General features: G+C 55.0%; 1 protein-coding gene across 1 annotated transcript in view; it reads left to right on the top strand.

Annotated features, from left to right (window-relative positions):
- Positions 1-298: 298 nt before the first annotated feature.
- EPHA8 (EPH receptor A8) overlaps positions 299-13,304 on the top strand; it is a 51,528-nt gene continuing 38,522 nt past the window's right edge. The window contains exon 1 of the mRNA XM_014278828.3: positions 299-465. Within this exon, the coding sequence (XP_014134303.2) occupies positions 381-465 (85 nt within the window). The 5' untranslated portion in view covers positions 299-380. The remainder of the gene's footprint in view (positions 466-13,304) is intronic.

Raw genomic sequence — 13,304 nt, 5'->3', positions numbered from 1 at the left:
TTGCGCAGCAGCCGGGCGAGAGCAGCGAAGAGGGATGGGGAACGCGAGGAGCAGCGGGGGCTGCTGGAGCATCACCAGGGAGGGGGGCTGGCTGGCAGCGGGGAGCAGGGGCCCGCCGTCCGGATGCTGGGGCTGGGTACAGCGTGGCGTGTGGTGCGGGAAGGGGGGCTCGCTGCAGAGCCCACCCAGCCCATTGGCTTGCGAGCGGTGACAGACAGGCTGCTCCCTCCCTGCCGAGCCGCTCGCCTGTGTGGATGCGAGCAATGTGCGCAAAGTGCCTTTGCATTAGCCGGCGTGTGCCATAGCTCCGGGCACTCGCTCGCAGAGGTGCTGGGACAACCGAGGTGGCCCTGTCCCGTGCCTGGTGGCCCTGCCGGACCATGGCATGGGCACAGGGGGACCTGACATCCTCACTCTCTATCGTCATCGCTTTGGCTGCCTGCCTCTCTGCCACCACCAGTGAAGGTAGGAACCGGGGTGGCCCTGGAGCGACAGGGCAGGACTGGGGGGGCCCGCAGGATCGCTGCGGCGGTTTGGATGTGTCCGCATGGGCTTGCTCACTCCGATGGGCTCAGCTTCTTCGTGCTCCCAGGGGAGCACAGCTCCTGGTTCCTGCCTGCCTGAGTTTGCTTATCCTGGAGCTTTGCACCAGAGGCTAAACTTCGGAGCTGGGCAGGAGGACTTGATGTCTGCAGCAATGCCTGCCAGCTCTGCCTGGCCTCCCCTGCAAGGGCTCTGCTGCAGCGTGCAGGGGTGGCTGCAGAGGGGACAGGGACACGGGCACCAGCTCAGCCATGGCGATCACCGGAGCTGGCGGCAGCACGGGGCCGTGCTTGCTGGCCAGGTGGTGTGGGCTGCGGTGGAGCGAGTGGGTGGTCACGGGAAGGCGTGCAGAGGGTGTGAGGGGCTGGAAGGGCACTCAGGTGGGAAACTTGTCACCAGGGAAAGGGCTGGAAACTTCTGAAGTGAAAAGCAGGGATGCAGCCAGGGACTCTCTCCTGACATCTCGGTGTAAGCCAGGTCAGGCCTGCTCCCTCTGCCAGGCCACTCTGCCCCGCTGCTGGCTGTGCTCATCCCCGGCCCTTGCTGGCAGCACAGCCCCGCGCCGGCATCTCGGGCTCCCCTCGGGTTCAGCAGCGCTGCTCCCGCTGCCTGCCACCCACCCACTCGCCTGCCTTCCGCACTGGCAGCGGCGTCACGGCTGCTTCCCAGGTCTGCTGATCTTCATCACCCAGAGATCTGCCGTTCCCACTCCTGAGCGTGTCCTTGGCACTGGCAGCAGCATCCTTCCTCCCTTCTGCTATGCCTGGGAGCTGTGGCCAGCACGGAGCAGCCCTCTGCAGCGAGCCTCAGTGCTGGTGTCCCTATCCAGCAGCGGCAGTGGCATCCCTCCCTTCTCCTGCCCCTGCAAGCCTGCCATCCTTCTGGCATGCCGAGGCCCACAGGCTGGCACCACGATGCCTCATGCACTTTGCAGCACCCTGCTGGGCCAGGTCCTTGTGCCTGCTACCGTCTTCCGACACCCACCTGCACCTCCCCTCCCACCAGCCTGTCTTGCCTCACCTGTATTACCCAGTTCCAGCTGTCTGTGGGTCCTAACCCCGTTTTCTGCCAGCTGGCTGCTTCCTAGCACTCCTCCTGCTCCTTTCCCCACTGGCTTTCCTGCCCTTGGGTTCTCACTGCTGGGGATGGGCTGTGTGGGTGCACGATGGGACCCCAAGCACTCCAATGCCCCCATCCCTTGCTTGCCCTCCGCACCACGGTGCGGCAGCTGCCCCATACCCCGTACCCTGGGCAGAGTGCAGTGCAGGATGCTGCCCGCGCTGCCCTGGGCTCTCAGGGCTGCAGCCCTACCTGAACTCAGCTAACGCTGCGCACGGACATGCAAGGCTGGAGCTTCTTTGCTTTCCGCTGTTCAGGAGACTGCTGGCTGCTGGGGTGGGTTTCATGGCATCTGTATGAACAGCCAGGCCCTGGGCTACTGTCTGTCTTCTGCTGGGAAAGACCTGGGTTTCCCACAAGACTTTCTGGGAAGGAAAGCTAGTCCCAGTAACAGCTGTGGTCAGGGGGATGTGTGGGGCTGAGGATGAGCCCGGCTCAGGGGAAGACCAAGCGTGTTGGATCTGGGTTAGACTGGGCAGAAAGTGCTGGGCGTCATGAGGACACAGTGTGGGACCCTGCAGAAAGCTGGTGGGGCTCCGTCCGCTGCCTGCAAGGATGCTCGTGCCTCCGTGGGTAGTGGGGCACTGCTCTGCAGTAGCACGGGGCAGCTCAGTGCCAGCCAGGCCCCGTGGTACGGGCAGTGGAGCTGGGGACGTGGCAGCAGGCTCCTGCCAACACCTGGCATCTCAGGGTGCTGGGACGAGCTGGAGCATCCATGCAGGGGTGGCTGCGGTGCTGGTCTGAGTGCCCTGGTATGGGGATGGGACTAGAAACACAGAGAGATGCTGCCAAGTGTAACATAGCTGTGGTGTCTCCCGCACTCCACTCTTGCCGGCCTTTGCTACCCCGTTTCTACACCGCATGGCACACGCGGGCACGGTGCGAGGGTGTTGTCGTGGTGCACAAAGGTGCCTGGCTGCTGCTGACCGTGACCTCTGCTGGCTGCCACGGTCTACTCCGTGCCGTGCATCTCTGGCCATGCCACCCAGCAAACCCCACGCTTGTTGGAGAGATGCAGGGTAGAAGATTACAGCTGCAAAACAAATTTAAGGCGGGTGCGTTGCTGCACTCTGCATGTGCGTATGGGGAGGCAATCACTATATAAAGATGTGTATTAACCTGATGAAACGGCTTCACTCTGATTTTCTTCCCCTTCCAAGGGTTCCCAGTACCTTTCTCTTCCCTGCAAGATTTGTTCCAAGAAGTTTATTCTTTTCAGTCTTGCATGCAGTGGGTGCTCTGGAAATGGGAGGAAAAAGGAATCGCCGTTTCATGGGAAATCCCATTTCAGTGTGGCAGCCATTGCAAAACACATTGAAAGCCAAAGCTCAGATTTTTTCCTAAATGAGTAAAAATTTGCAGGATGTGGAAGATTTTTGTTTGGAGCACTGATGAAATTTTGTCTTAAATTGCTTTAGAGCAGGGAGGTAGGAAAGTTATTTTCAGTAACATAGATAGACTAAAATATTTACACTATTACACACTGAGTTGCATAGGCAAGAATTACATTAAAGCGGGTATCTTATGTGACGCCGTGGACTGAAGTTAAATAATAAAATATGAAATATCCTTGTTTGATTGAAAGCAAATCAGATGAGCAGAAATTACCGCATTTGGGGCTTGGGCAGGGGGTGACAAAAATGTATTTTCTGCCAGAAAATGACACTTCAAATGCTACTACTGGGATCTGCGCCCTCCCAGGTGATGCCTCTGGCTCAGCTCTGCCCTCCGTCTGTGAGGTGGAGGACCTTCCTCCCCATCACGGCACAGACCCATGAACTTGGGTGGTACCTTGGTGGGGAACATGGTGCCAGAGAGAACGGGGACCTGGAGATGTCTCCCCCAGCATTTCAGGGCACATAGGGACAGCTGAGGCAAACAGCAGGTGACAGGGATAGGGTGATGTAGAGGGACCGTACTGGGGAGGATGCAGAGCCGCTGACACAAGGACGCTCACCTTTTCCCCGTATCACAGGGTTGGTGATGGAGACATTTTTTTTTCCTCCCTGCGACAGGGCTGGGGTGCGGGAGAGCACCGGGGTCCTTGGGAAAACCCAGCAGCTTGCTGCGCTGCCGAAACGGGGCCAGGGAAGGGTCTGTGGCAATCTCCCCCGCTAATCTCTTGATTGTAATCTCATTAATTGCCCTTCTGCTCAAACAGAAAAAGAGGTAAAAACTCATCCGCACATTTTTTTCAGTGCTACTTTTCTAGCCCTTCCGCAACAATGCCGAAGTCGGGGCTGTGGGAGAAGCAAAGCTCTGAAAGGGAGAGGAAACAGCTTTTTCAGTTGTAAAAAGGCTGTGAGGATGCCGTGGTCCTCTGTAAGAATAGGAAACAAGAGGGTTTAGGTACACAGACTTTTGGTTATGGGGGGATGGGGAAGCATTAGTTTAAAAGAGGGAGTGGATTTGGGCTATGTTTGAAAAAAAAAATTACAAGAAAATAATTTTGGGGGTGTGTAATTTTTTGATTGCTCCCAAAATGCTGATATAAAGCGAATCCTTGCATGATTTTAGATGGGCTCATGGGGTTATGTTTTCTGGTCTCACCTTCATTTCTATCCTTCTTGTATTAATAGCTTATAAAACTTCTGGAAAATCAACCCCCTGAATTTGTAGAAAAATAATACAACAGTGCACAAAACCCACCAACTCTGCAAGATTTTTTTTCATTCTCCTTGAATTCTTGTTTCCTGAAATCACGAGGGGTTTATTTACAGTGGAAATAAATGGGCACCCATTTTGGTGACAGTGGAAATAGATCTGATGAGTCTAAATTTGAGTACAGCTGAAAACCCGATGAATAACTACAGGGATGAAGGAATTCCCTTTTTTGATTGTTGAGAAATGATCAGAAATATATTTTACCTAGAAGAAGAAAACAAACAAACAAACAAACAAAAACCAAAACAAACACCAAACGAAAAATAAATGAACTCCAGCTCCCAAAGATGCTCAGCCCAGGGAGGGACGGAGAGCGGCTCGTCCCACGCTTCCCGCTGGGGTGGGTGCACGTGGGTCCCGATGGGCAAGGCTCCGGGATGCGCCGGTTTCATCAAGCCATCCTGACACCTCCGCTCTTTGTTTCGGTCGGGTCCTGTGTTTTGTACGTCCCTGCTCGCCTCGCTGGCAGCCTTCAGTGCTGCCTTTATCTCCAGGGGCAAATCCATTCATATGATAACTCTATTCATACCCTGACAGTTTTTGATAGTTCATTCTCCTAACCCCAGCCGTGTTTGCATGACCAACACTCAAAATTATTCCTCTGTCACAGAGAAACAATTAACCCCTTCGGCCCTGGTAGTTGAAAAGTGAGCGGCGGGATCATGCAGTCGTTATTTCCTTCAAAAAGAAACAAAACAAAAAAACCCCAAACATGTCTCGCCCATGTAGATGTGTGCTACTTGGGGTCATAAATAACCACATAAAGGATGTAACTCCTTCATGGGTCAGGTCCAGCCACACCAATAAAGCTTAATGAGCTGAGTTTGGCCCAGGGATACCGTCCAGAAAGGTATTCAACATTTATCTAAAGACATTGGTGAAGGCAGATCCATCCCTGCCCTTAATAATTTTTTCCAATGCTCATCAGCCTCAGCCTTGAAAAATTGGACCCCTCTTTTTCCGTAATACAAATTTGCCTGGTTTCACCTTCCAGCCATTTGTTCTTGTTAGGCTTTTCTTGCTAGATTAAAGACACCATATTTTTCTGCCGTGAAAGTACGCTGAGTGCAACCGGGTGCCTCGCACCCCTCATGGGCACAAGCAGATTGGGCTCTGCAGGTTCCCCTCACTCATGGTTTTTTTTCTTCCATCCCTGGTATTATGGTGGTGCCTGCGGTATCTTCTGCTCTATCTCCGTTTTCTCGTATTTAAAATGCTTTTACCATGTAAGTGAGCGGCAGCAGCGCTGGCTGCAGCTGGAGAGACCAGCTCCATCCCAGTATCAAGGGCACACACCAGTCACTGCATCCTTCCTTTTGTGCTAGGTACCTCCCATCCAATTTTAAAGGACTCTTGCGATATTTCATTACTGGTGGCATGAGATATTCAGCCTGTCCCCTCAAATGTTTTTAGTATTGGTATTTTTGTCTGGAAAGATGTTCTGTTTCAGAAAGCTATTTTTAAGAGGGCAAAGTAAGGCAAAAGCCTTTATAAGAAATTAACTTGCTTTAAAAATGTCACTGGGGTACAAACTGCTAAGCATGGTTTAGGGTGGCCAACTGGTGTGAGAGGAAAAGCCATCCTCGGAGAAATTAGGGAAAAGGCATCCAACAGCCTGAAAAACTGCATTCCAAAGCCCCTTCCGATAATCCAGATAAGCGAGCACATTTGCAAAGATCCACATTTCCCTAGTGAATCTTCCAGAGAGGATAAAGCTCAATTTTTTTGCCAGGACTACTGGGCTGCAGGGGTCAGTGGGAACGGCAGGGTGTCTTTTTTTGGGGCACTGCAGGGCTCGTCCGGCCGACGGACTCGCAGACTCTGCCACGGGCACAGCTCTCCAGCACCAAACCCACCAGAGTTGCTGTGGGTCGCACGGGGACCAGCTGGGAGCGACAGCGGGGAGTCAGGAGTTTGGGTAGGAAATCTGCAAAAATCCCAAACTGGCAGGAGATAACCGAGCAGGCAGGTGGGTTTAGGTGGGAAGTTGCATGCTCTGGGATAAGGACCTGAGATGGAGTTAGGGACTTCCCTGGTGTAAGCTTTGACTCCCCAAAAATGCAGCAGAAGTCAGAAACCTGGGCAGCTAAAGCTGAAAAAGCATTTGTGTCTATTCACGTTGTGTCCACTTTTGCTATAACCCAACACCCGTGAGAAGAGGAGTCAGGACTGGTGTGAGGACCCCGGCACAAACCCCTCTGGCGAGGGCTCCCATTTCTCTGATCTGTGTTCCGCAGGTTTTTCTTATCACAAGCAGAAAAGGCGTGTTCCGTGTTAGCAAAATCTCCTCTATAATTTTTAAAGACTGTCATGGTCGTGTGTTACTGGTAGCATGAAATATTCAGCCTGTCCCTGAAGCTGGGACTGCAGCTTGGTGGAAAATGGGACGTGTAGGTCCGAGTGCAGGTCCGTTAGGTGTTCTTCAGGCTTCTGGGTTTGGGGACACCGGTCAGGGCTGCAAGAAGTTGTCCTTCGGTGACGTGTGGCCTGAACAGATTAGTTCTCGCAGGGCTTTAGCCAAATGAGATGCCGAGAGGTTGGTGTGTGAGGCACGGGCTCCTCTCTGCTGATGGATGGGTCCATGTCGCCTTCCCATCCCTTAGGCTGGGGACGTTGTGATGGAAAGGACTTGTGTGACCCCCAGATGGCCAGACCTGGGGCCACCAGGTCTGCAAAGCCTTTCTCCAGGGCTGCAGGGACCCTTCAGCTCCCCTCGGTGCGCCCTGGTGCCTGTCCCCTCCCCAGCCTCGCCGCGGTCCTGCTCCTTCTCCTGCTCACACCGGGTATTTCCATGGAATATCTCGCCTCCCTGACCTTTCTCATCCTCCCGTCCCCAGAGCCTTCCCACCTCCTCCTCTGGCTTCTGCCCTGAATTACAACAAGCCCAACCACCCCTCGGGGCCCAAAATAACTCTTTCCCCACTGGCACGAGCCCCTGGACGAGGGGCAGTGGAAATGTGCTCCCCCCTCAGGGCTGGACCCATACAACCTGTCCTCAAGCCCTGGGACATCCCGTGGATTTTTAACATTTCCAGCCGGTTACTTATCTTCTTTTATTTATCGTTTTACTTATCGTTTGCACGGTGCAGGGATGCACCCCGGTACCAGAACACCCTGCCCGGGTGGGTACCGTGTGTGCTTTAATTTGGGTCACCTAAACCTGCAGATTCACTTTGCCCTGGCTGTCCCACCACACACGAGCATCAGGAGTCTCAAACCGAGCAGGAAGCACGAGCATTTTACATCTCTATTTTCTCACCTATATTTCCGAGAGAAAACACTTTTTTTTTGGTTGTTTGGCTCTTGATGTGTGGGTTTTTTGTTTTTGTTTGGTTTTTTTTTTTCCTAGGAAAAAAAAATGCTGCCCTGTAATTTCAAGGGTTTTAGCCTTGGAAATACTTTATTCAGGGTGTTTTGTTTTGTTTTGTTTCATTTTTTACATTATTTCACGACACCTCGGTCTTACCACAGGTTATGCTCTTGCACTGCACATTATCTTACATGATATCATGCAGGGTCTGGAAGGATCAGGTTGATCATTTTATTTTTAAAACCTGAACTGCGGCTTTTTGTTAGCACTGATTGAACAAACAAGCTTTCTTCCTACATCAAAGTATCTTCTGCTCGTGGTACCCTGAAAAGGGGTGACCCTCTGGGCAGTCCTTATGGGCATTGCCGCTCCTGATGCATTACAAAACGATATAAAATTAAATACAGAAAGTTCACAGCGACAATCCAGAGGTCTGAGAAGAAATCCTGAAATGGGAATTAGGGCACATCCAAAAAGCAGCACTGCTTTTCATGGCAATTGTTTGAAAACGGTTCATTTTTTAAATTATTATTTTTTTTTCCCAGCCTGATTCTGGTATTTCCAGAACTGTGGAAATCCCACGTTCCTGCTGGATATGGTGCCATCTTTTACATCCTACCCCCAGTGCTTTCCTCAGTTTCCTCTCTGGGCAGCCGAGGCCAGCGGGTGCTGATGCGAGTGTCACCCCTGCTGTGCCCTTAGTCCCTGCAGCCCCGTGGACAAGCAGCTGCTCGACAAAGCCTGCACGGGTCCCGCTGCGGCTGCGGCAGAATGATGGTGTGCAGCACCCTGCCGTCCTGCCCACCCTGCTGCCACCATGCCCACCCTGCCACCCTGCCCACCCCGCTGCCACCGTGCCCACCCTGCCACCACCGTACCACCTGCCTGCCACCATGCCCACCCCATCACCACCATGCCCACCCTGCCACCACCGTACCACCTCCCTGCCACCATGCCCACCCCACCACCACCGTGCCCACCCCACTGCCACTGTGCCCACACCGCCACCACTGTGCCCACCTCCCTACCACCATGCCCACCCCCCTGCCACCGTGCCCACCTCCCTACCACCATGCCCACCTTGCCACCGTGCCCACCCTGCCACCACCATGCCCACCTCCCTACCACCGTGCCCACCTCCTTGCCACTGTGCCCACCCTGCCACCACCGTGCCCACCCCACCACCACCATGCCCACCAGGCTCGGTGGGGCTCAGCCCCTGCGCACAGCTCCCCCGTGGGCAGAGCTGACCTACCCGCTGGACTTGCTGCTCTGACTGCGAAGCCCCAAGGGCTGGCCGCGTGTGTTGGTGACTACATGACTCTTTTCCTTTCTTTAAAGATAAATATTGTCCCAGGGAGGGGGAAGCTGGAAGTAAAGCATGCCGGCCTGTCCCCCTGCCATGCTCCGAGGCCGGTAAGACACAGCTTTGTTGGTCGGCTTTGCCTCCCGATTCGGAAAGGTCGCAGCTGGCTATTCAGCGTGCCCCTGGATTAAACGGTGGGACACAAATAGCTGACCCACCCTGGCCCCACCTGCCCCTTCAAAGTCCTGTCTGAGCTTATGGGAAATGAATGCTGCTGGCCCTTGTTCCCCTCCTCTCAGGGAGCCTTTCCCTGCCCCTTTCCCATACCCCGACTTTCTCTTCCCGCTGCAGAGAGCCCTCCCCGTGTAGTTCCCCCACCGAGTGGGGCTGGGGCTGTGGGGCCAGTGTGGGGTGTGCAGACCCGCGGGTGGCTGCGGGGGCTGAGCCTGCCAGTCTTTGGGTAGCGGGGAGCAGGAGCGCCTAACCGTGCTGATAAGAGTTTAATTATCGATGCAAAAGGCGTTGTTGCATGGGGGGGAGCCTTGCTGTGAATCTTGGGAGGCCTTTGAAGTTGTGATGGAGAGGAACTGAAGCCCAAGGGAACAGGGCTGCTCCCACTGACCCTTCCTCCCCATGCCTGCGCTACAAAGCCCCTGCCTGGGAGGGAGACGGCAGAGTAATTAGAGTGAGGACTGCAGTGGGTTAACAATTAGCGAGGGTGCTCAGGGCCCTCTTTGGTCCCCCACTGCTCTTCTAGAGGCTGGGGCTCAGTGCATCCCCCATTGTGTCACCCCCAGGCTTGTCCTGCTACCCCACCACGCACCCCTGGGTGGGCAGAGGGTCCCCAGGCTCCCCTGGGCTGGGCAGCTGTGGCTGCCGTGGGACCCTTCCTGAGCCCGGCATGCTTAGATGTGGGACCCCCCAGCGCCTGCGCCTGTTAGGGTTGTAATACAGCCCTGCGGGAGCCGCCGCCACACACGCAAGTGCTGGGAAAGGTTTCTGAGCACTTGCTCCCTATAGGTATAGGTATAAGGCAAGAGATATATGGACCCGGCAAAACACACAGCCTCTGGATGTGAGTCCCTGCCTCGGCTTCCTCACTCATCCCAAATGGCATTTAGAATTTGGTAGATCTGGGTACAGGTATGAGTATGGATAGGGCTACAGATACAGATGTGCATACAAAAATAAAGTGGCAGGTATAAATAAATTATACATCATATACATACATGTATACCTGGTCTTTGACTCCTGCGTAATTTGCACCTATGAGATTGCAATGTGCACTACTCGCGCGACGTTAGACGATGCAACTTTAGAAAGGAGCAAGTAGGTCTGCCTTGCGTGAGACTCTGTCTCAAGACCCCGGTTGGTGCTGGGGAAGCGACCTGCTTGCTCCTAGGTGCTTCCATTTGAACGGGCAATCAGGCTTGACAGCTTTTCCACCAGTGCAAGAATTTCCCCTGACACCTCCTGGTGTTTTGGCTCAATACGCCGAGTCAAGGCCAAGGCACAGAATAGGGAAAATACAAAATGGTGCTCAGGAAAACAAAATGGAGCTCGCTGTTTGAGACTGATACGTGCAGACAGTCCATAACATCAAACAGAATTGCCCAGCTGTAGGAGAGAGGTCTCCCAAACCGGCACATTTTCTGAGAAACGTTTCAGCTGAAAGGGGTCCTTTGTGGCGGCCTCACTCACCCTCTGGCATCAAGGGCGGGCTGTTTCTGAGCATCGCCTCCAGAGATGCAGCTGGAAGATCACCTGCGAGGGGCTGGATGGGGCAGTTGTTGCATGCGATGCGGCGGGTTCCCTTTGGTGTTCATCTGTAGCCTCCCGCTGAAATGGACAGTTTGGGTTTTGGGAGAGCGTGGGTCTCCCCACATCCCAGCACAGCCTGTCATGGTGCTGCTGGGTGGATGCTCATAGCCACAGATGTGCGCTATACCATGAGTTAATGCAGGAGCTCTTGGACATGCAATGCCTCTGTGTTTGTGCAATGCCTGCTGCAGTGGGCTTAATGCATAGGACTCCAATGCACTTGGCTGAAACGCTTGTTAAGGAATCAAAGAAATAACTTAGCTCTTTTCCTTCAAAGAGGTTCAAGCGATCTGCTCCACGGGCGTGTTGCAGGGAATGCAAGCTTGTTTGTGCACCAAAGCACCCGCAAGGAGACGGCTCCATCATCTGTACCAGACTGGGTGACAACCATATGGTCCACGTGGTGGGATGGGGCGTCGCAAGCTGGCTCCAGATCCCACACGCCGCTGTGCAGAGAAGCCTGGGGCACGTCCCACCATGCCTGCTCCGATCTCAGCATCATTCCCCACGGCGTGATGCTGTGGCTGGACCCCAGTCTGTTGCAGGCTCCTCATGCTGCTTGGAGAGCAGCGAGAGGCAGCCACATCCATCGCTGAGCATCTCAGCGTGGGAAAGAGGGTGCACAGACCACGGCGGGGGGGACAGAGGGTCTGCGAAAGCGGTTCCCTCCCCGCAGCCTGCCTGCTGAGGGTCACTGCGACTGTGCTCCTGCACTGTGAGCAGGGAAACTCCCGAGCCCGGGTTCCTGCTGGGCGAATTACCCAGGGAAAATAGGCAGAAAATCTTCAGATTAAGAATAACAAATAAAAATGGATTTGAGATCTCCGAGGTAATTACTCCGTGCTGAGGGCAAGGGGCCTCTTTAGCAGTGGGAGCAGCGCCATGCGGGGAGTGGAGGGGCTCGGCCTGCTGTTGGGCCAATGGAGTCACACAAGAAACCCTGGAAATTCTTTCAAATTGTTCTGCTAACATTAATAAATGCCTCAAAAGCTCCTAATCTGCTCTGTCAGGAGCATGACGTCCGGGTGTTTCACAGCCAGCTCACGTCTCTGCTCTTCTCTCCCCCCCCTTCTCCTTCCCTGCTTGGTAATAGTAAATGAAAGTGGCACCCGTTCCCCCGGCTGCTGGGACCAGCGTCACACTGAGCCCAGCCTCTACCAGGGCTGGGGCTGCTGTCCCAACGTGCCCCATCCCCACCGCGACAAGCGGGTGCCTTGCACCGAGACCACCATCCCCCCAGAGCCCAGGGACCAGCCGTGACCTGGTGCTGCAGCAGGGATGCGGTGCCCAGTTGCCTCGAGGTCCAGTTTGATGCTGCTTGAGGGTGAGGATGGGCAGCCAGCACGGATGAGGCATCCGGAGCAGGATCAACCTTACTGGGTGGCTGCAGGGCAAAGAGCACTGGGCAAAGCTGGAGGCACTGGAGGTCCCTGAGGGAGCCTGGTGCTGATGAGGGGTGACGAGGCATGGGCACCCTGGTGTTGGTGGCACGACGAGGTGAGGGCACCCTGCCAGCACCCTCTCCCAGGCCTCCACCCCCCGGCTCTGTACCCTGGAGCTGGGGCTTGGGCTCCTTCCCCAGGTGCTGAGCAAGTCGGGGGGTTATAAGGGTGGTGGCAAGGCTCTCCTCTGCCTGGTGCTGCAGCGTCCAGCGTGGGGCTGATGGCAGTAGGTGACACCCAGGGGCAGATCACCCTTTGCACGCAGCAATGCTGTGGCATCCCGCTGCCCCCATTCCACTGCTGACACTGCACAGGTTTCTGTGGGAAGCTCCTGAGTACATTCAAAGGTGTCCTCATCTCTCCCCCCACGGAAGCTGCTCCCCTCTCCTCGCAGATTTGCCCGTGTCTCCTCGTTAAGCTGGGCTCCCAGTGGTGGCAGGGCTTCTGAAGGGCTGGCTTTGATGGGTCTCCCCACGCAGCTGGTCCCCTGTGGTCTGGCCTGTCCAGTGGGGTGTCAGCCAGGACCGTGGGGGGTCACTTTGTGCTGGAGCTGGGCACCATGGTGCATAATTACAGTGGCTGCTGGAGTGCGGACTTCAAACTGGTGGTGCTGGGAGGGAAATGAGCCTAAAGGGCTCTGCAAAGCCTCTGGAGCAGAAGTGTCCAGGCAAGAAATGATGCTCCCATTGCATTGGTGTGGGCACAGGGTGGGACTGCCAGACAACCTGATGTTTGGAGTTTGTTTCCCCAGCTCTCCCTTGCTTTGCATCCCTCTGACCTGCTCTGCATCCCCTCTGACCTGCTGTTGGCAGCCCCCTCTCCTCCAAGAGGATGCATTGCTCTAAGCCCTATGGCCAGAACTGATACAGCCCCACCCCAACTCTACCCCAAACCAACAGCTCGGGGGAGCATCATTTGTTGCCATCCCCTTGCTCCGTATCTGCCTCAGCTGCAGCCAGGCAGGTCCCTGGCAGTAGCCCTATGGATCGATGGGTGCATGGGACAATCAAGCGAGCAGGGTACAAGGAAGGGTCATTTGTGGGAGCTCAGTTCCTCACCCCTTGGGGATGGGGAGAAAGCTTTCTAATGCAGCATTTTG

This window comes from Falco cherrug, chromosome 3 (assembly GCF_023634085.1).
Source record: "Falco cherrug isolate bFalChe1 chromosome 3, bFalChe1.pri, whole genome shotgun sequence".
Taxonomy (NCBI): Eukaryota; Metazoa; Chordata; class Aves; order Falconiformes; family Falconidae; genus Falco; species Falco cherrug.
Note: the sequence above shows the minus strand (reverse complement) of the source record. Positions and strands in the feature narration are given on the sequence as shown.